At 36.6% G+C, this 22,185-nt stretch overlaps 1 protein-coding gene across 1 annotated transcript; it reads left to right on the top strand.

The window, feature by feature from the left end:
• Nucleotides 1-610: 610 nt before the first annotated feature.
• LOC130826743 (carbon catabolite repressor protein 4 homolog 1-like) lies at nt 611-20,553 on the top strand. The gene is made up of 11 exons (XM_057692309.1): nt 611-916; nt 3,362-4,082; nt 4,315-4,401; nt 4,656-4,739; nt 4,841-4,924; nt 5,165-5,245; nt 5,424-5,477; nt 5,558-5,646; nt 18,819-18,927; nt 19,318-19,465; nt 19,968-20,553. The coding sequence occupies exons 1-11, from the start codon at nt 825-827 to the stop codon at nt 20,147-20,149; spliced, it is 1,731 nt and encodes a 576-aa protein (XP_057548292.1). The 5' UTR covers nt 611-824; the 3' UTR covers nt 20,150-20,553.
• The last annotated feature ends 1,632 nt before the right edge of the window (nt 20,554-22,185 follow it).

Raw genomic sequence — 22,185 nt, 5'->3', positions numbered from 1 at the left:
AGCAAAAAGGAAGTTTGATTGTGAGCACACATTTGTCTTTTTTTCACTGGTTAATATTAATAGAATTTGACTGATTTGCATCTTTTACACTTATCATATTTACAAATTTATATTTTCGGAAAAACTCATATATTAATGGATACAATAAATTACAATTATTCCAATTACACAGTTGTATATAAATGCACCGTTTAAAAAATTATAATGAGAAATATATAATGTACTGTGTATAACATTATATATTGTCTGATAAAATTATTGAATTACACCGCGTAGAAAATTATAGTACGGAATAAGTTACATTTATTCCAGTGTAATTGGAATTACACAATTTGAAAAATTATACTGCAAAATTACACTGTGTATAAAATTATACTACAATTTAGGATATTACTTAAAGTATATAATAGACCTTTTTTCATCAATTGTTATTGAAAACTAAAATGACATAAAATTCAACTAATTAATCGTTAAAATCAGTCATTTATATTATTAGACTACTGTAATTATATTTTAAATTTTAGAAAAATTATAAAATATAATTTACAATCTAAAATTTCATTAAAATACTAATATCTATATTTCCCTTCGATTCCCCGCCAGGCGCCAACATTAAACAATTGCAATTTGCTTTCCACCAAACCTCTTCAAGTCTTAACATTCCTGAGAAACTCTCCCATAATTTAAAACCCTCATCCTCATGTTTCTTCCCAGTAAGATTTTCCTTCCAATAGCTTTTCCAATTCCTCAAAATTACTTGCTTTTTCCTTCTATATTAATGTTACGACTACATTCTTCAAAAAATTTTCAATCCGATTATCGCAATGGATCACGAGAGGGGAGTAGAACTCCGTTGTGAGTCTATACCGATTTTTTCCGGCTCCGATGATCCCAAAAATGTTATTTTTTTCCATCGGTGAGTAATTCACTTCACTATTTATTCTTTAGTATTTTTTGTGTTTGTTGTGGTTCTTGATTTTGCTAATTTGTTGATGATCAGGATTGAAATTTGCTTAATTTTGTGGTCATTTGTAGTTTTGTTTTATTCTTTTATGATGTTTACATTGACTGCTTAGGATTGCTGCTTAGTAGAATAATTGTTGTATGTTTAAAAGGAATACAGGAAAAAGTGGAGTGTTTCTTAGAGTTCCTTCTGTTCACTCGAGTTTTGATGTACTAGGAGAATTTAGGTATTATTGGATCTTATTTTTATTATATAAAACCAATTTTGGTGATTAAAACTGATTTTTATGATAAACCTATTTATTCTATAAAAATGTTAGAAATCAATGATTAATTTTTTAATATGATGATTCATAAGGATAATTGAAAGATATCTGCTAATTGTAGCTACGTCAATTAGATATTATGTGAAGTTGTACACAAACATTGTTTGTTCTGCCACCAGTACTGATAAATGCTAATGAAAGAAGATATCAAAGTCAAGGGTACATCCTAGTAAATTGTTGTGTGTAAGAATGTAAACTGATATCCGATTTTGTGTACTAACCTTCTATTAGAAGTTTAGGGGAATTTTAGCTACTAAGCAGTATTAAAGTAGGATGTAAGGTTTAAATCTTTGTGTAAGCCTTTATGTTTCATGCAACAAGAGCATAGAGGAAAGTCAGATTAACTCTTTTATTTATAAGTAAGCGTCAAATTATTATTCTCAACTAGTACTTGCCAAAAAAAATATTATGATCAACTAGCTTGTCATATGAGCATGCAAAACACGCTAACATGCAACATTACAACCATGGTTATATTTCCACCATGAATAATGTGCTTTAACTTTGAACTAGAAACTTATAAGGAGGAAGTGAGGCTAGTGGTAAGAGGGGAGCTACTAAAGGGAAATGATTAGAAGAATACTTTTTCCGCAATATAAAAGTTTACAATTGTTAAGAGTTATTGTTGTCGCGATAAAGGGATGGATCATCAAGAAGGATCTAAGAGGAGTGCCATGTTTCATGGGGATTGAATAGCCCAAATGAGAAGGACATTTTTTAAGATCAAAGGAAATACATCCTTGACGCCCACTGAAGCACTGGCATGGTGGACTCTAATGTAGGATTTTTGATGTGCTAAGCGGAATTCCAAGAAACATTTCTTAACATCTAATCCAAAATAGTTTACATTTATGGATTATCTAATATAAAAGAATATCATACCCTTGATGCGTGAATCTCACGTTGTATAATCTAGTATGTATTTCACTGATTGGAGATAAAAGAACGTCAATCGCCGCTCCTCTATTATTGGTCCACAATTACGGACCGTATCACCACGTGTACTAGTGCAAAATAAGAAACTACTTATTATTTTTAGGGTGTAATATGATTTCGTAGAGAAAAGAAAAATCTTATGAAACATGTATCATTAAAATGCATCTTATATACATAAAGTTCATGTCACTTATTTGTCTTACTTAAGTAAATAACACGATAAAGGTCTAGGTGCCTTCATATGCATTTCCTGAAGTTTTAAATAATATAATAAAGATTAATGTCTTTTCATATGTCTTACTTTGCAATATCCATACGCCTATAGGAGAGGTGTGGAAATATTGTTGTGTTTGAACATGGCAAGAGTAGCACTGTAAAAAAAGTAAGGTAATTCATGAATTGTTGTAGAAAACCTAAATTGGGGTTTATTTTACCCAAGAACTCATAATTACAATTGGGAAACTATTATGATGCAAATCGAGAACTTGCGCTTTTAATGCAAGATCTCTCACAAGGATTGCAATTTTCATAGAAATGTCTTGGTTTTATGGAATATATTGAAACATAAGATAGTGTTAAAACTATTACCTGAAGCATACTCTAGATGTATGTCCAATGAGAAGTGCTTAAATGGATTACTGAAGGATTTATTTTTTGAAACTTCTAGAAAATATATATCTTGGTGTATGAGTGTCCGTATTAGAATATTGGAGGAATGAAAATCAAGATATGTTGTATTATTCTTGTACGAAAGGAAAGTGATGTATGGATTGTGAGTTCAAGTTTGCATAGTAAGACTATATATAATGGCATTGGAAAGAAATTACTTATGTAGAGGAAATGTAAGTCTTTGATGAATAATATTTTGAAATAACAAATATATTCTTTGCTAAATAGTTGTATCTTCCTTTTTTTTGGAATAGGTAAGTATGTGATATTACCTAAAAAAAAAACTTGATAGTTAAACACTTTGTCTCATATTTAGTTGGGTTGATTTTGAGAATTCCCTTTCTTCATTGAGTCCCACATTGCTATGTTCATTCTTCTCTTGAATCCCCCTCAACAAAAAAAAAAAAAAAAAAAAATAAACAAAGCAATATGATTGTATGACCAAACTTATGAAATTATAAAATCAGGATTCCGGAGCAAGGAACTGGCATCCAACATGCAGATTTGCGCAATTGTTCGATGCACAGCAATGTTGTAGCAACTGTACAATGTATAGATTGTGTAAACAATGGGATGCCTATCCAGTATAGTTATCATTGCTCAAATAAGTGCTACCAAGATGCATGGATGAAGCACATTATGTATCATCAATACAGAAATGACAACAATATTTTTAATGAGGATACTAAAAAGTTGGGAAAGATCAAGGGATATAAATCTTGGCCACCTGCGGATATGGTTTCATGGTTTGATGAAAAGCTAATAGTGGTTTTACCACCCGGAGGGGAGTGGGTTAACAGGTTGGGCTCTTTAAATGGTTTGATACCATTTTCTGATGGTGTTGGCTTTAGTTTCCAGCTGCAATCTTCAAGCCTTTATCAACCAGAATTGTCTTCGTGTGGAAAAGAGATTTTTGTGACAGACCCTATCATTCAAAGGCTAAAGTTATCACCTCGTTCTATAGTTTGGCTTCCAGATTCAGCAGAGCAAGAAAAGTTGGAGGCTACAACAAAGGTTGCTATAGCTGAAAATATTAACATTCTAACTTATAACATTCTGTCAGATATATATGCTTATGCAAACAAATATCCTTCCTGTCCGCAATGGGCCTTGACATGGGAATACCGCCGGAAAAATCTGCTTGATGAAATAATGCTGTATGATGCAGATATTTTATGCCTTCAAGAGGTAATAGCTCTACATTTTTTGAACATTTGACTTGCTACTTTTGTGTGCTTGATCTATCTGTTAGCCATACCCATAAAATTGTCGTATAGGAAGTGAAGGCTTCAGCGGAATTCACTTGAAATGAAAAATTTATTTAGGTGATGTTTACACTTGGACATGGTGGGAACCTTTTTCATCAATTTCGTCATTTTTGGCTTGTGTACTTTTATAGTATATGCCTTTTCTACTTCAGGTTCAAAGTGATCACTTTAAGAATTTTTTCAAGCCAGAGCTGGAAAAATATGGCTACTCTGCTGTCTACAAGAAAAGGATTAGAGAGGTATTTATCAAAATTTGTTATTGAATAGGTATGCTTAGAACTAGCTTTTTCTTATATGGATTTTGATTTTCTACGTTGGCAACATTAAGAATTTAACAAGATTACTCCTATGGCTATTATATACTCTGTATTATTCATTTAGACCTCGATGAACGTAATAAATTTACTGGTCAACGATCATCTTTTAACCAGTTGGTGTTCATTGTTGAGTGGGACATGCGTTCTCATTTTTCTTACATTTGTAATTCACTCAGGTATACACAGGTAATGGCTACACAACTGATGGATGCGCCATATTTTTCCGCAATCACTTATTTAGGCACATCATATCATATGAGGTGACAGAAAACTTTTCTTCAAGGGATATTAGGGGTCTTTATTTGAATCTTGATACATTTTTGTGTTCATTTATGATATTTTATTTACTTGTTGATTGTAGCTTGAGTACAGCAAAACTGCATTGTCACTGATGGGAAAACTGGATCCAATCATGAGAAATCAAGCTGGAGTTCGTGTGATTAAGGTCTATATTAATTTTTTTCTTTTGTTATATATATTTTTTTAAAAAAATTGTGTAATATAATATATGTTTTTATAGTGTCGCTTGAGTTTCCTCAATCAATGGAAGAGAAATAAAAGTATTTGTGTGTTTTTCTTAAAAGATGACAAAAAAAAGGAGAGGAGAGACATGAGTCCTCAGGCTTTTTGATTAATCTCCTTCGAATTGTCTTGATGATCATTGTTGCTAATGAATGTTTTGCAGGACAATGTAGCTCTTGTTGTCATATTGGAGATGGTGGACAATGCTGCTGAGAATGCTTCACCTTTTTCTAGGCTTTGCGTGGTCAGTAGTGTCAGTGTGGTTTAAAAGTTGTGTTTGATTAAGATTTACTGCTATCTGCATATTTCAGACTTCATCTTTGTCTGCAGTTTAGTTGATGTTGTGTCAATTCCATGTGATCTAAACTAATGTTAATGTTTATTTTCTTGTAATTTTGACAGGTTTATTTCTTAATTTGCAGGTCAATACACACATATACGCTGGCAGGGGTTTCCCAGATGTAAAATTACTCCAGGTACATATATGCTTTATGGTCTCTATATGCATATGTTGGCATACCCAAAGCTTGACTTGAGGGTCTTTTTGTATGTAAAGGTTTCTGATCTTATTAATGAGATTGAAAAGATTATTGACCCAAGAATGCCTCTCTTTATCTGTGGGGATTTAAACTCTCTTCCTGGAAGGTGAGGCACCTTTTCTCTACTAAGGATACATTTCTGAATTTTTCTAGTATTAATTCCATGGTGAATGCTGGGCATTTTTGTTGGTATATTACGTTCACTGCTAGGTACCAATAATTGATATGCTATCTGCTCTTGTAATTTGAGCGCCCTTCTTAGGCAGCCATTGCTAGATCTTGGTTTCAAATCTCTTGTAGAGCTGCCTATTAATTTATTTGTGTTAACAACTATCTAAATTTCTTCATTACTAGAGCTATGTGCTTGTGGTATTTGAGAAATGTTTTGTATGGTACTACAAGTCTGTGACGACTTTCTGTCAGTGAGTTATTAATCGGCTGTACTGATGTAATGGATTGTTATTAAATTTCTTGCTCTCACATTACATGCCCAAATTCCACTTATGTTTCTTCCCGCTAGGCTAGGTAAAGAGGAAGGAAAAGAGGGGAAGGGGTGATGGATGTTTTCCGTTGTATTAAAAAAGAAGATATTTTGGTTGATAATTAAGCTTTACATAAATAAGAAGCAAAATGATTCAATTTCTTGTTCTCATGTCTGAAATGTTTCCCTTCTATGCTATATTGAAGACTTTAAGTAATGAGTCAACTTGCAGAAGTAATTGTGTGACAGATTGCTTCTGTCAATTTCTACAACTACTGAGATGAGTAATCAAACAAGAAATAAGAGAAGAAGAGACGAACTCCACACACAATATAGGCAGTATTCGAGCTACTGCTAGGCTCCTAATCCAATCCTTTTATTTTTTTATTTGACAAATGAGAATATGTACAATGTTGGTCTTATATAAGAGTCAATACAAGACTCACTAAGACACCTCATCAAAAATATCTAAAGACTAACATGTACATGACAGTTGTCCCACTCTTTATTTCTCCTTTGATAAGTCTTGAGGACCGGTTGTTCATTCACCCCCTGCCAAAACATTCAACTTGTCCTCAAGGTGAGAGAGAGGATAGGTGGCAAAGAACTTGGAGCAATCTTCCCATGTAGCATCAGTAGGATCCAGCCCCTCCCAAACAACCAAAATCTCCTTTGCTCCTGAAGGTGACAGATGCACTTCAATGACATCCAAAGGCTAGGCTGTCATCTCTAAGTCCTCGGTTACTGGTGGTACTGTGGACGAGGATGCAGTAGCTCCTGTGGCCACTTTTAATTGGGAGACATGGAACACCGGATGGATACGACAATCCCGAGGCAACTCAAGTTTATACGCAACTGTTCCCACTCGTAGGATCTTGTAGGGCCCATAATAACGCATACTCAGCTTCTGATTGGAGCGTTGAGCTAAAGAGCGTTGCTTATTGGGTTGCAATTTTAGGTACACAAAGTCCCCAACCTGAAATTCGACCTCCCTGCGCTTCTTATCAGCTTGTTGCTTCAACCTCAATTGTGTCTTCATCATATTAAACTTTAATTTGTCTAACATAATGTCCCGCTCTTGTAACAGTTGGTCCAAGGATTCCACAGGGGTTTGCTGCGGTCCTACCCTCATGACATGCGGGGGAACGCGACCGTACAAAGCATGAAATGGAGACATATTAATTGACAAATGAGGAGAGGTGTTGTAACTAAATTCAGCCCAATGAATCCAACGCGTCCACTTCTTTGGCTGTCCATTTACAAAACAGCGAAGGTATCTCTCCACACCTTTGTTGACAATTTCCGATTGACCATCAGTTTGGGGATGAAACGTCGTGTTTCGTAACGAACGAGTTTTTTGGAGTCTAAAAAGCTCACACCAAAAGATACTCATAAAAACCTTGTCCCGATCCGAGACAATAGAAGTTGGAAACCCGTGTAGCCGAACCACTTCCTTAACAAACAATTCAGCTACTTTCAATGCTGTAAATGGATGTCGTAGTGTCTAGAAATGCCCATATTTTGTGAGTCGATCCACCACAACTAAGATAGTATCTACCCCCTCCGACCTAGGCTACCCTTCAATGAAGTCCATCGTCACGTGCTCCCTCACGTGCTCCCAAACTTGCGTGGGTATAGGTAAATTTTGTAACAATCGCGCCGGTTTCTGATAGGAGACTTTGGGTTGTTGACACACTTGACATTCACGCACATATTGCATCACTTGCCGCCGCATACCCTCCCGATACCACTCACTTACTAATCGTAAATATGTCTTTAATTCCCCTAAGTGGCCTTCCAATGGCGAGTCATGATATTCTCGTAAAAGCACCGGAATGAAAGGTGAGGATTTAGCCAACACATAACGGGCCCCTGAAAAACAAGATATCATTTTTTAAAGTGAAACCCATAGGATTCGGATCTCCCTTCAACAGTCCCTTTCGTATAGAAACCAACATGGCATTCTTCTTAACTTTGTCTTGTAGCAATTGCCATTCGATATCATTGGAACTTAGCAACGTCCCCAACTCAAGCATCGGATGCGGAATACGGGATAAGGCATCAACCACCTTATTATTTTTTCCTGGATTGTATTCTATCACAAAATCAAAGGCCATTAACTTCATCATCCACTTTTGATAGTCCCCATTGATTTCCCGTTGCTCCAACAAATGTTTCAAACTTCGTTGATCGGTACGCACCTAGAATCGCCTTCCCATCAAATAGTGTTTCCATTTTAAGACCACGAACACAATGGCCATAAGTTCTTTTTCATATATCGACTTCCCACTAGCTCGTAAACCCAAAGTCTTGCTAAAGAAAGCAATAGGATGCTTTTCTTGCAAGAGGACAACCCCTAGCCCATGATGGCACGCATCCGTTTCAACCACGAACAACTCTTGGAAATTTGGCATAGCCAAAACCGGAACTTGAGTCATTGCTAGCTTCAACCCAATGAACGCTTTTTCAGCCTCCTCGTCCTAAGAACATGCGTCTTTTTGCAGTAATCTACTGAGAGCTTTTGCCATATTAGCAGACCCTTTCACGAAACGCCAATAATATCTCGTAAGTCCAAGAAACCAATGCAACTCCTTCAAGTCTTTAGGCGTCGGCCATGCTAACATAGCTTCCACCTTCTCATCATCCACCGCTACCCCTTTCTTGGATATGATGTAACCCAAATAAGCCACCCGTCTAACACCAAATTCACATTTTCCTCCATTCACCACCACAGCATTTTCCTGCAAACACCGGAGCACTTGTTCGACATGGTGCTTATGCGCTTCTTCCTCTCTACTATACACCAATATATCATCGAAAAATACTAGGACAAATTTTCGTAAATAGGGTCAAAAAATTTCATTCATTAAAGATTGGAACGTTGACGGAGCATTTGTTAAGCCGAAGGGCATGACTAGGAACTCATAATGCCCCTTGCGAGTTCTAAAAGCGGTCTTTTGTATATCTTGTTTCCGCATTCGGATTTGATGATAACCCGATTTAAGATCTAACAACTCTATCTATCATCGGAATGGGATACTTGTCCGGTACCGTTGATATAGGTTGGCTATGTATTCAACAAGAACCAAACTATAAACACACGTTTGTATTTTGAAGTTTCGAATTTAATAAATAAGGCTGATTAGTTGCTATTGCAATGGAACTGTTTTGTGATTTTTGTGGTTTGAAACAAGGAAAATTAAGAAAGATATGTTAATTGAACAACTTAAAAATGGCTGAACCAAAGGTTTAATTTCGATACAGAATTCACCACGAAATTAAAGTTATGGGCTCCTAAGAACACATTCAATCTTTAGCCAAAAGAATGAAAAGCAAAGGAACTTCAACTTACTTTCAACTACTCCCAAGTTAAAATTAAATTGCAAAAAAAGAACAAGAAATGCTCAAAGGTTGTTTGTATTAAAGATGTAATGGAAGTGAGTGAATTACAAGAGAGCAAGTAGCCTATTTATACTAAAGAATTCAGCTACCAAAGATTACAACTTGCAAGAAAAATCTGAATATTACACAATAGCAAGCTCCCAACAGCTATATTTTTAAATCTAGTGGATAAAAGCAAGTTTCTAACAGCTATATTTTTCTAGAGGATATTTGGAAATAAAGTCCTTGACTTGATTTGACTTGATTTGCAAATATCCTTCAATAATCTTCATATATCCTTGATGATTTTCAGCCATTTTGTTGATTTTATGGCTGAATGCTTTGATTCGATTTTTGCTTCACACACTTTGTAAATTTCGAACCCATTTGAGCCACAAATAAATACTTGACTTAAAAGAAAATTACAACTCAACTAACTAAACATGAGACATGATTAAGCTTGATCCTAAACTTGGCTTAATCATTTCTAAAGGACTCAAATATTTGAAATGAAATAAAAGACTCAAATTAATCAAGACTTAGTTTATGACTACGAAATTAAAGGGCTTGACATTTGGACTTTGAATTTGAGCGTCTTCCGTTTGATGTATCATTGTATTGATCTTATCTAGCTCATGAGAATTAGATGTAGGTGATTCTACATCAACCGTAGCTTTATTTAATGCTCTATAATCGACTCAAAAACGCCAAGAAACATCCTTCTTCTTAACCAAGATAACGGGGCTCGAAAAAGGACTTATTGGAAGGTTGTATCAAGCCGGCTTTCAACATATCCTTCACTAGACGTTCAATCTCATTCTTTTGATTGTGGGGATATCTATAGGGACGTACATTGATCAAATCGGTTCCCTCCTTCAAGTTTATGGCATGGTCTTGTTTTCGTGTGGGCGGTAGGGTTGTTAAGGGTTGAAACACATCGGAATATTCATCAAACAAGCCCTTTAATTCAGTCGGAATAGGAACCTCTTTCAAACAATTGTCAATTCCATTATGCTCGACAAAAATTCCCCCTCCTTCCATCCGTAATTCTTTTAGCATTGCCTTCAAACTAATTCTCGAACGTTTCAATGAAGGATCTCCCACCAACATCACCGATCTTCCTTCCCTCAAAAATTGCATGGTCTGCGTCTACCAATTTGTAGTCACCGTGCCCAAAGTCTCTAACCATTGCACCCCAAGAATTACATCTGAATTCAAGATAAGAAATCTTGCACTATCAACAATCATTGCAATTGTAAAGTCACCCTCCTACAAACTCCCTGTCCCAATATTTCATCCCCATTTCCCAAGAATACCCCATGCCTTTCACACTCTTCACAAGTAGTGCCCAATTTCTGTACTGCTTCATTGGAAATGAAATTGTTGCTTGCTTCTGGATCAATCATCACTATCAAGTCTTCCGTCCCAATTCGCCCCAACATTTTCATTGTTTTGGGATTTGTAATGCCGATGAATGAATTTAACGAAATAATGGAGTCATTCTCCTCCTCAACCTCCGCTTCCTTCACTACATTTTCATTGTCGGCCTTGACATCATCCTCTACACTCCCTATAAGCACGCTAAGTTCCTTCTTGCTACATACATGATTTACGGACCACTTGGCATCGTATTGGAAACACAACCCTTTCGCTGTTTCTCCCTAAACTCCTTGTCGGTAAGTCGTCGAAACCGGTCCCCGGAAATTGGGTTATTGCGGCCAGCCATGTATCCACTAACTTCTCTGTTACGATATTGCTGTGGGTATGGGGTTTTTGGATTATATACTAGATTAGTGTGGGTGGGTATTTGGGTAATTTCGGGTTGGGTAATTTTTGGATGGGTTATGAGGCTGTACTGGGTAGGTTTGGGGGTTTGTTTGGTAATTTCGGGTATTGTGAGGGTAAGGTTTTTGGGGTGGTTCAATCCTTCTTCCCAACCAAGACTGGGCCGCCACCTTTGCCTCAATTTTCTCGGCCTATGACATTGCTTGCCCTAAGTTAATTGGCCCCAACATCTTCAATTCAGTTTTTATTTCTTCTTTCAACCCCCTCAAGAAAGCAACTACCATCAAACTTTCCTCCTTCCTTACCAAATGTGTCGATCTAGTAACAAACTCCCGGCGGTAGTCGGCCACCGTCCCCGTTTGCTCGGCGGCCAACCAAAACTCACACATTTCTCCTCATCCCAAGGCCGAAACTGACCAAGAATCAACTTCTTTAAGTTATACCAACTTCGCACCGTGCCATTTTGCTCCTCCCAATCAAACCACATCTTTGCCTGCCCCTTGAAACTTACCGTTGCCGCTTCTAACTTCTCTCTCTCATTCAACTGGTAAAAGGAAAAATACTTCTCTGCCTTTCGTATCCAAGAATCCGGATCTTCCCCACAAAAAGGGGGTATTTCCAACTTTCGCCGCCGCCAATTGGACTGTTCCCCACCACCAGCCTCCTCCTCAATCGTGGCCTCTCTTTCATTCGCCCTTCGATTCCGGTAAGTCTGCCATTCCCCGTCAGTTTCGTCCTAAGACGACCGCCTTCGACGAACCGACTTTTTCTTCTCCTCTCTCTGGAACAATTTCGCCTGACCCTCTAACAAAACAGCCAAAATCTGGTTGGTTTTCTCTTGATTACGGGTAAATTGTTCCTCCACCGCCCCTACTTTTGTCTTCATCTGGCTTGCCATAGCCTCCTTCAGTTTTGCTAAACTTTGTTCCAGTGAATCCATGAATTCTTGAAAAAAAATTCTTCCCACCGAACATAATTATGCTCTGATACCTTTGTTAAAGATTGCTTTTGTCAATTTCTACAACTACTGAGATGAGTAATCAAACAATAAAATTAAGAAAAGAAGAGACAAACTCCACACACAATATAGGCAGTATTCGAGCTACTACTAGGATCCTAATCCTATCCTTCCTTTTACTTCTTTATTTGACAAATGAGAATATGTACAATGTTGGTCTTATATAAGAGTCAACACAAGACTCATTAAGACACTTCATCAAAAATAACTAAAGACTAACATTTACATGACAGTTGTCTCACTCTTTTTAGTTCTCCTTTGATAAGTCTTGAGGACTGGTTGGACCGGTTGTTCACTCATGACAAATTGAAGAAACTGCACCATCATAGTTCCTCAGTTTTTGCTTAAAGTTGTTCCACTTTGCACACTTTTTGGGTAATGGTCACCACAATTCTCGTTTAATCTCATCTATATATTTATTCTTTCTTTTAATTTTATCCACTCATTTCTTTATGCTACTTGTTATTTGTCTTATTCACCAACTATAAAATACATCTTTATAAAAGAGGTGCAACTTAAACGATACAAGGCACAAGCTGATTTATTTTGATCAATAGAGAATTGTTGGTGCAAGTACTCAACTGGGCAGCCCAATAAACGGCCGATCCTATTCACATATACAAGAAAGAGAGCAGCTAAGAATTGAAGAATTAATTAATTAATATTTTGGCTGTATTATGATGCCATTAAATTGTTAGTGATGTCAGCAGGTTGTTATTTCTTGTTTTGTTTAAATACCTGATGCATGCATTGTATTGGACATCAAAAAAGTTGTTATTGAGCTTGCTCACCTGGGAGAAGCCTCCTCTCGAAGTGGGGCATACTATCTTCTTTTATTTTCATACTTATATAGAAATATGATCAAAAACCTAACAACTTCCTCCTTAATTCTAATTCCAATATATATATATTACTTGATTCTTTACAAACCTGGTATCAGAGCATCGTTCGATTGGTGAACAGTGGCGATGGCTCCATCAACGGTGTCGCAGAGAGTCGAACAATTGGAACAGGGAATGATGGAGTTGCGTTCGATCGTGGCTGATGAGATCGCAAATGCTCTTGCTAATTCACGCGTCGAGCAGCAGCAACAGTTATTTGAACATCTCCGGCGAGAACTGGCTGTTATTTCGCTGCAGTTGGATGGGAAGGTGGCGCACAACCGCGAGGACCAGGAGCGTTTTCAGCGAGAGGTACGTGACTCGTTGGGAGCTCTTCGCTCACGCCTCGAAGGTGAGTCCGGGGAATCAGATGCTAGGGTACAACCTCGTGGTTCGCCAAATCAATCTCATATTCAAGAAGACGGGGCTCTGGGTGTGAATCATGGCAACGGCGCTAACTGGAGATTTAAGAAGCTGGATATGCCCACCTTTAATGGTGAGAACTCAGATGGATGGATCCTCCGTGCCTAACGTTTCTTTAAGTTTTATCGGCTCTCAGAGGAGGACAAGCTGGAGGCCGCGGTGGTGGCACTGGAGGGAGACGCGCTCTTTTGGTATCAGTGGGAACACAAGCGTCATCCTATGACCACTTGGGGCGAGATGAAGGGACTAATTCTGAGGAAGTTCCGATCTACCTCCACCGGCACACTTCAGGAGCAATGGCTGAACAACCGCCATATAGGAGATGTGGGTGATTATCGCAAAAGGTTTATTGAACTCTTGGCTCCCCTTGAAGGTGTACTTGAAGAGATTGCTATGGGACAATTTATAAATGGCCTTAAGGAGGAAGTACGGGTCGAGGTAAGATTGCTAGGCCCAATTACTTTGGACCAGGCAATGGACTTGACGGCTAAAGTTGAAGAGAAACTGAGAATTGGGCCTACCCGTAAGTATCCAGCCCAAACCCAAACTGCTCCTTTTACAAAATACAACCCAAAGACCCTAAACACCTTTCCCTCATCTTCATACTCAACGAGTTTCCCCACTATTGCCCAGAATCAAACCACACCCCAAAGCAAAACCTTCACTACCACAAACATGAACCAAAAACCTAGAGAAATAAGGACTCACAGAACGGGAGGTCCAACAGAAGAGAGAGAAGGGCTTATGCTTTAGGTGCGACGAGAAATAATTTATCGGCCATAAGTGTCGTCGAAGAGAGCTTAGCGTATTGATCTCACAGGATGATGACTATGGAGAGAAGGTGGACTTGAATGTGGTGGAGCAAATAGGAGAGATGACGCAGGCAAAAATGGTGGAAGAGCTTCAGCCTGAAATATCCTTCAATTCGGTGATGGGTTTTACAAGCCCACGCACTCTTAAGCTACTGGGCTATATACTGGGTAAGGAAGTAGTGGTTATGATTGATCCAGGGGCAACTCACAACTTCATATCGAGGGAGGTGGTTGAAATGTTGGGCATCCCACTTACCCCGACAAAATCCTTCGGTGTCTCATTGGGGACAGAGGAGTCCATGCGTGGTACAGGGTTGTGCAAAGAAGTGAATCTGCAACTCCCAGGTATGACTGTCATTGAGGATTTCCTCCCTCTTCCTTTGGGAAATTCTGACATCATTTTAGGGGTACAGTGGCTTGAAAAATTGGGTACCATAATGACTAATTGGAAAACCCAAACCTTAAAATTTCAGCTGGGGAGGGAGCATGTGACACTTAAGGGAGACCCTTCACTTGGGAGGACTAAAATTTCATTAAAAGCGATGATACGAACCTTGCAGAAGGAAGGTGGAGGGTATGTGGTAGAGTTTAATCAAATGTCAAGTGATGAACAAGTAGCTGGTGAACTGGATATGAGGCAAATTCCTTCAAGGCTACATTCAGTTCTGCAGGGGTTTAAGCATGTATTCGACATGCCTTCGGGCTTACCTCCCAAGAGAATCAATGATCACGCCATAGTACTCAAGGAGGGCACTGACCCTATTAGCCTACGACCTTACAAATACCCCCAGGGACAGAAGGATGAAATAGAGTCTTTAATTGCAGATATGTTGACAGCAGGAATAATTCAACCTTCACAGAGCCCATTTTCCAGTCCTGTCCTGTTGGTGAAGAAAAAGGATGGGTCGTGGCGTTTCTGCGTCGATTATCGGGCGCGTAACAAGGCTACGGTTCCAAATAAGTTTTCGATTCCGGTCATAGATGAGTTATTGGATGAGTTGAGTGGTGCCAAGGTGTTCAGTAAACTTAACCTAAAATTCGAGTATCATCAGATACGAATGAGACGCGAGGATATCCACAAAACAGCCTTTCGTACACATGAGGGTCACTATGAATTCTTGATTATGCCCTTCGGTTTAACCAACGCTCCGGCCACTTTCCAAGCAGTTATGAATGAGGTGTTCCGACCTTACTTAAGGAAGTCCGTGTTGGTCTTTTTCGATGACATATTGATTTACAGCACGTCATGGTAGGCACACCTAATACATTTACAACAAGTGTTAAGAGTTACTCTCTAATCATCAACTCTTCGCCAATTGGAAGAAATGTGATATTGGGAAGGAGGAGGTGGCGTATCTGGGGCATGTTATTTCACAATCCGGGGTGGCGGTCGATCAGTCGAAAATTTCAGCAATTACTTCTTGGCTTATTCCTAAAAACATTCGGGAACTCCGTGGATTTTTGGGTTTAACTGGGCAAGTTTGTGAAAGGTTATGCCACCATAGCAGCTCCTCTAACTGCACAACTCAAGAAAGACCAATTTGGATGGAGTGAAGAGGCCAACCAAGCCTTTACAACCCTGAAGCAAGCTATGACTCAGGTTTCTGCTCTGGCTATGCCAGATTTCAATCAATTGTTCATTATTGAAGCGGATGCATCCGGGTTTGGGGTTGGTGCGGTGCTTATGCAATCAAAACATCCCTTAGCCTTCTTCAGCAAGGTGTTGGGGCAGCGAGCTCAGCAAAAATCCGTGTACGAAAAGGAGTTGATGGCAATTGTCCTTTCGGTGATGAAATGGACTTCTGGGTAGGAAATTCATTATACGTACGGATCAACAAAGTCTCAGGTTCCTCATGGCTCAGAAGGAAGTGGGATCAGAGTATCAGAGGTGGATGAGTAAATTATTGGGTTATGAATTCGAAATTCAGTACAAACCAGGGGCTCATAATAAGATGGCTGATGCGTTGTCTCATAAGGAACATCCCGATATGGAGTGTAGCACTCTAATTTCAGCTGGAGGAATCAAATGGGAGGACTTCCAACAGCAAGTACACACTGATCCATTTATTCAGCAATTGGTTCAAGCCATTCAACAAGGACAACCAGTGCCTAAAGGCTATAGCATTGAACATGGGATTCTTAAATACAAAGGCAGGATGGTCATTCCAGGCGATTCGAACTTGGTCACCAAATTGTTGACGTAGTACCATGATTCAGCCATGGGTGGTCACTCAGGAGATTTTAAACTTATCAGCGTTTGGCTCGGGAATGGTATTGGCCGGGGATGCGGCGTTGTGTATCCAAATACGTATCCTCTTGTATTGTCTGCCAATGAAACAAACACTCAACCCTTAGTCCCGCGGGGCTACTGCAGCCATTACAAATCCTATCTCGGGTTTGGGAAGATTTGACTATGGACTTCATTGAGAAGTTGCCAAAATCTCAGGGGTACGACACGATATTGGTGGTGGTGGATCGCTTGACTAAATATGCCCATTTCATTCCTCTAAAGCATCCTTTTACGGCCCAAGGAGTGGCAGTAGCTTTCATTCATGGGGTGGTTAGATTACATGGCTTTCCTTCTACTATCGTCTCATATCGCGATAAAATTTTTATGAGTCATTTCTGGCGGGAGTGCACTTACTTAAAAAGGAGCACAACTTATCACCCACAAACGGATGGACAAAGTGAAGTGGTGAACAAGGTGGTTGAAACTTATCTCAGGTGTTTCATTGGAGAGAAACCTAAAAGCTGGAGTAAGTGGCTGGATTGGGCAGAGTACTGGCATAATACTTCCCATCACAACTCTATATTGTGTACGCCTTTTAAGGCCTTATATGGACGAGACCCCCCTACCTTGATCCGTTTTGAGCAGGGTAGCACTACAAATTCATCCCTCGAGGAGCAGTTGTAAGAACGGGATGCCATACTCGATGATTTGAAGGCTCAGTTACTTCGGGCTCAGCAAATCATGAAACACCAGGCTGATGTTAAGAGGAGAGATATGGAGTTTGCAGTAGGGGACTTGGTGTTTTGAAATTGCAACCCTTTCGTCAAAAATCTGTAGTTACTAAGCTACATGAAAAGCTTGCTGCTCGTTACTTCGGACCCTTTGAAGTATTGGAGAGAATCGGGAAGGTTGCCTATAAGTTATCCTTACCTCCAGAAGCCAAGATACATCCTGTCTTCCACATCTCCCAACTCAAGAAGGCCATTGGATCTGCGCCAGTGTGCCCTACTATTCCTGCCCAGCTTACTAAGGATATGATTATGGTGGCTGAACCCGAGGAGATTTTGGGGGTTCGTAATGCTTCTATTGGAGGCGCTATGACAGCGGAAGTGCTTGTCAAATGGAAGGGTCTCCCAGATTTTGAGGCAACTTGGGAGGACTATGCTTCACTTGATCTTCGCTTTCCTGACTTTCACCTTAAGGACAAGGTGGCTTTTTGGGTGGGAGGTAATGCAAGTACTCAACTGGGCCAGCCCAATAAACCGCCGGTCCTATTCACATATACAAGAAAGAGAGCAGCTAAGAATTGAAGAATTAATTAATTAATATTTTGGCTGTATTATGATGTCATTAAATTGTTAGTGATGTCAGCAGGTTGTTATTTCTTGTTTTGTTTAAGTACCTGATGCATGCATTGTATTGGGCATTAAAAAAGTTGTTATTGAGCTTGCTCACCTGGGAGAAGCCTCCTCTCGAAGTGGGGTATACTATCTTCTTTTATTTTCATACTTATACAGAAATATAATCATAAACCTAACAACTTCTCTCCTTAATTCTAATTCCAATACATATATTACTTGATTCTTTACAGTTGCCCTGTGAGTCTGCGACTGCCGAGTATTTAGCAAATATAGGTAAGCTAATGACTTTTAAAAGTGGAGGGTAGGAACTTTGAGGAGCTTAAACGAGAAAGAACTAACATAAAAAATTTAGATTGGCAAGAACGCATGACAATGAGTGATTCTTGGAATTGAACATTGATGGCCCGTTGGTTAACGGGTACTAATCGGTGGTAATGGGAATGATTTGTAGTGTAAATTTTCATGATATTATCATGTCATTTCCTTGATAGTGAAATTTTGTTCACAATTTTCCATTACCTTCTAATACCACATGTTTGAATAGTAATGCATTGGAATAAATTTTGTGAAGTAAATGAGATTGTTGAAAGAGAATAAGTATGACCATTAAATTTATCGAGATATTCTTACCAAAATTACACTAACTTTTCATTATTATTCCCACTATTTAGTACCGATTACCAAACCATCTCATGTTGATTTTTTTGGGTTCATGTAGTCAACCCCATATTGTTGAGATTAAGGCTTGCACATTGTTGAGGCATTATCATTTGCAAATTTATTTTTTTATGCTTTCCACTGATTGCAAATATAGTCAATTTGAATATCATGCATGTGATGAATTTTGTTCAGTCATTCTTTTTTGTTTCTCATGATTTGTTTCTCAAATAAGATTTATTTATGCAGTGATCCTTATGTTCTACTTACAAAAAGTATGGTGAATCCTAATTCAACAGACACAACTGATCCATTACATATATTTGAGCGTCTCAAACTCCAACATTCAATGAGATTGGTAACTACAAATTTGTATCCCTTACAATGTTTTTATGAATCTCACACAACACTCTAGTTCTGAATGGATAGTCTTTTTTGTACTTGTGCACTTTTTTTTGGACTCTTCATTTTATTTCACCAAGTCAGAACACTTGGACATGGGTCTACACTTGGGACACTTTAATTTTGGTTCAAATGTTGAGTTATTTTTCATAAAATAGCCAAGTTGGACACCGGAACTTGTATCAGAGTCAGATATGGGTATAAGAGTCCGGGTAAAATAGTAGTGGAATTGTAATGCTTTAGCTTGCGTCTAGTAGTTTTAAGAAGTTGAATTTCTTTTTCAAGATTTCAACATTTTTAACGTCTAATCTAATTATGATTTGATACGATTAGTACTTTGCTACAGGCAAGTGCATATGCATCTGCATACCTCAAGGCTGTCAATGATAGCGAAGGAAAAACAATGATCACAATGGATCCTAAAACACACGAACCGTTTTTTACCAGTTTGAATCAATCCCGTGGAAGTACTCTGGATTATATCTTTTACACAGGTAGTCTTCAGTTTGTCTTTTGAGTGGTTTACCAAGTTTTAGTTTTCTGTGTTATCTTTCTTCATGTTCTCTTTTCTTGATTGATGGAAGAGGTAAAGCTCTGTACTTTACTCCCAAAGTATGTAGGAGGCCTATCTAGTGTGTTAGTGACTTGGTGATAGATGCTATCTTCTAGACTCATAGGCTTGCCGGCAGTCATAATATGATTTGCTACTAAATAATTATAGTTCTCTTTCTTGAGCCTCTGCATGTTTCATTTTGGGCAGATACAACAATAGCAAAATTCTTAATCTAATTAATTAATATGCGGTAAACTTCATGAATCAAAACAAATCAGCGTGAGAATTTGTCGTTAACATATATCCTAATAATTTACTTTTTGATAAATAATTTACTTTATGTGAATGTTAATTCAATGCACTAATTCTGGTTGCAATTATAAGTAATATATTTATTATGTTGAAAGAGAAGTGTTGGTAGATAACCAGATTTGTTCTTACAGAGGATAGCTTGGAAGTTAAAGGTATTTTGGAGCTCCCGAACTTGATGAGTGTGGCTACACTTCCTACCCCTTTCTGGTCATCAGACCATATCGCTCTATTGGGAGTTTTTAAAATTACAAAGCCATTCATTCAATGGAACAATGCTCTAAGATTGCAGGGTGCAAATGATGGTATGTCTTGAAGAAATATAGCACATTTGTTGAAACATATTGAGTATTCTTTTGTGAATTTTGGTTAAGGAATCATAATAGCCAATATCATCTTACAGTCACAATCAATACATGTAATTTAAAAAAAAAAATAGAGATGAGTTTTTTTTGTTTTAAAAAAAAAATTCCCAAATAAGCTTTGGAAAATTGAACATTTTGAGAATTTTTTTAATAATAAGCTTATTTTGTTCAAGTTTTCAAATTTTTTTTAACTTGGTTGTGATTTGTGGCCCGGTGGGTTTTCTCTTTGGAGACCAATAATCAGAGTTGGATAATATGTACCATGTCTTGGATCTTCACATGTAAATCAAAAAGTACATTTGTATACATTGAGAAATTTTCATATTTATATAGAAGTATATAGATTGTTTTTAGTGATTTGACATATGGAAATGTTGATTGAAATTATTTTTCGTTATATTTTAAACATTAAATAAAAAATCTTCCAAATTTTTAAGTGAAATTCAAAACAATTAACATTAAATGTTATACATAATCACAAATAACAATTTACAACTATATTACTTTTACATGTCTTTATAAATCAATATTTTGATTAAATACTATTAAAGATTTCATAAGTTAAATTAGTTTTTTTATGCCGTTTTTTCTAATTGTGTAGTCATTTGTTTTCATTTTTCCATATTTGCACTTTTCTTTAAGGCTAAGGTTTTGACATCTCAGCTATACAATCCATCATATCGTAGAATCTAATATACACGTTATTCTCATGGAGCTTGATAAGTTAGAAGGATTTTATTGGTAGAAGTTGGTTTACGTGCCTAATAAAATTAATCAATTTGTTATTTTTAGCTATTTAAAAAATTATATTGTATTATATCATACAATCTAATAAAATCATACAATTTAATAAAAAAGATAGAAAAATTTCACGTGTCATTCTTATAAAGCTCCACAAGATGGAAGAATTTTATTGGTTAATGTTGGATTACTTGACAAATAAAATTAATCAATCTGTCATTTTTAGCTATTCTAAAAATTAATTAAATTGAGTAATTAACCATTTTTATAATATATTTACTTATGATTTGAAAAATGTAAATCATAATTTTTTTATGAGTTTTATTATTGTCTTCACATCATATTATACCATTTCATCATACAATCTAATGAAAAACTAGAAAATTTCACGTGTCATTCTAAGGGAGCCTCATAAAATGAAAGAATTTTATTGGCTAATATTGGCTTACTGTGTAAATAAAATTAATAAATATGTCATTTTAACTATTCTAAAAATTAATTAAATTGAGTAATTTACCATCTTTTTATCTTATAATATATTTTGACTTATGTTTAAAAAAAATGTAAGTCATAATTATTTTATGATCCTCATCTTCACGTCATATTATACAATCTAATAAAAAGATTAGAAAATTTTAAGTTTCAATCTTATGAAGTTCCACAAGATGAAAGATTTTTATTGGCTGATGTTCGCTTATGTAGCAAATAAAATTAATCGGTCTTTCATTTTTAGCTATTCTAAAATCAATTAAATTTAATAATATACCATTTTTATGTATCTTAATTTATATATATTTACACATGATTAAAAAATGCCTTTCATATTTCTTCTATGAGCTTTATCATCGTCTTCACATGGTTGCAGTTTGTTTGAAAGTACTTAACATAATTTTTTTAGGAGATCTATCATTAAAGTAATATATATATATATATATATATATATATATATATACATATATATATATATATATACATATATATATATATATATACATATATATATATATATACATATATATATATATATACATATATATATATATATACATATATATATATATATATACATATATATATATATATATACATATATATATATATATATATATATATACATATATATATATATATATATACATATATATATATATATATATATACACATATATATATATATATATATATATATATATATACATATATTATATATATATATATATATACACACACATATATATATTATATA

This window comes from Amaranthus tricolor, chromosome 11, assembly GCF_026212465.1.
Source record: "Amaranthus tricolor cultivar Red isolate AtriRed21 chromosome 11, ASM2621246v1, whole genome shotgun sequence".
Classification (NCBI taxonomy): domain Eukaryota; kingdom Viridiplantae; phylum Streptophyta; class Magnoliopsida; order Caryophyllales; family Amaranthaceae; genus Amaranthus; species Amaranthus tricolor.
This window is presented reverse-complemented; position numbering and strand designations above follow the sequence as displayed.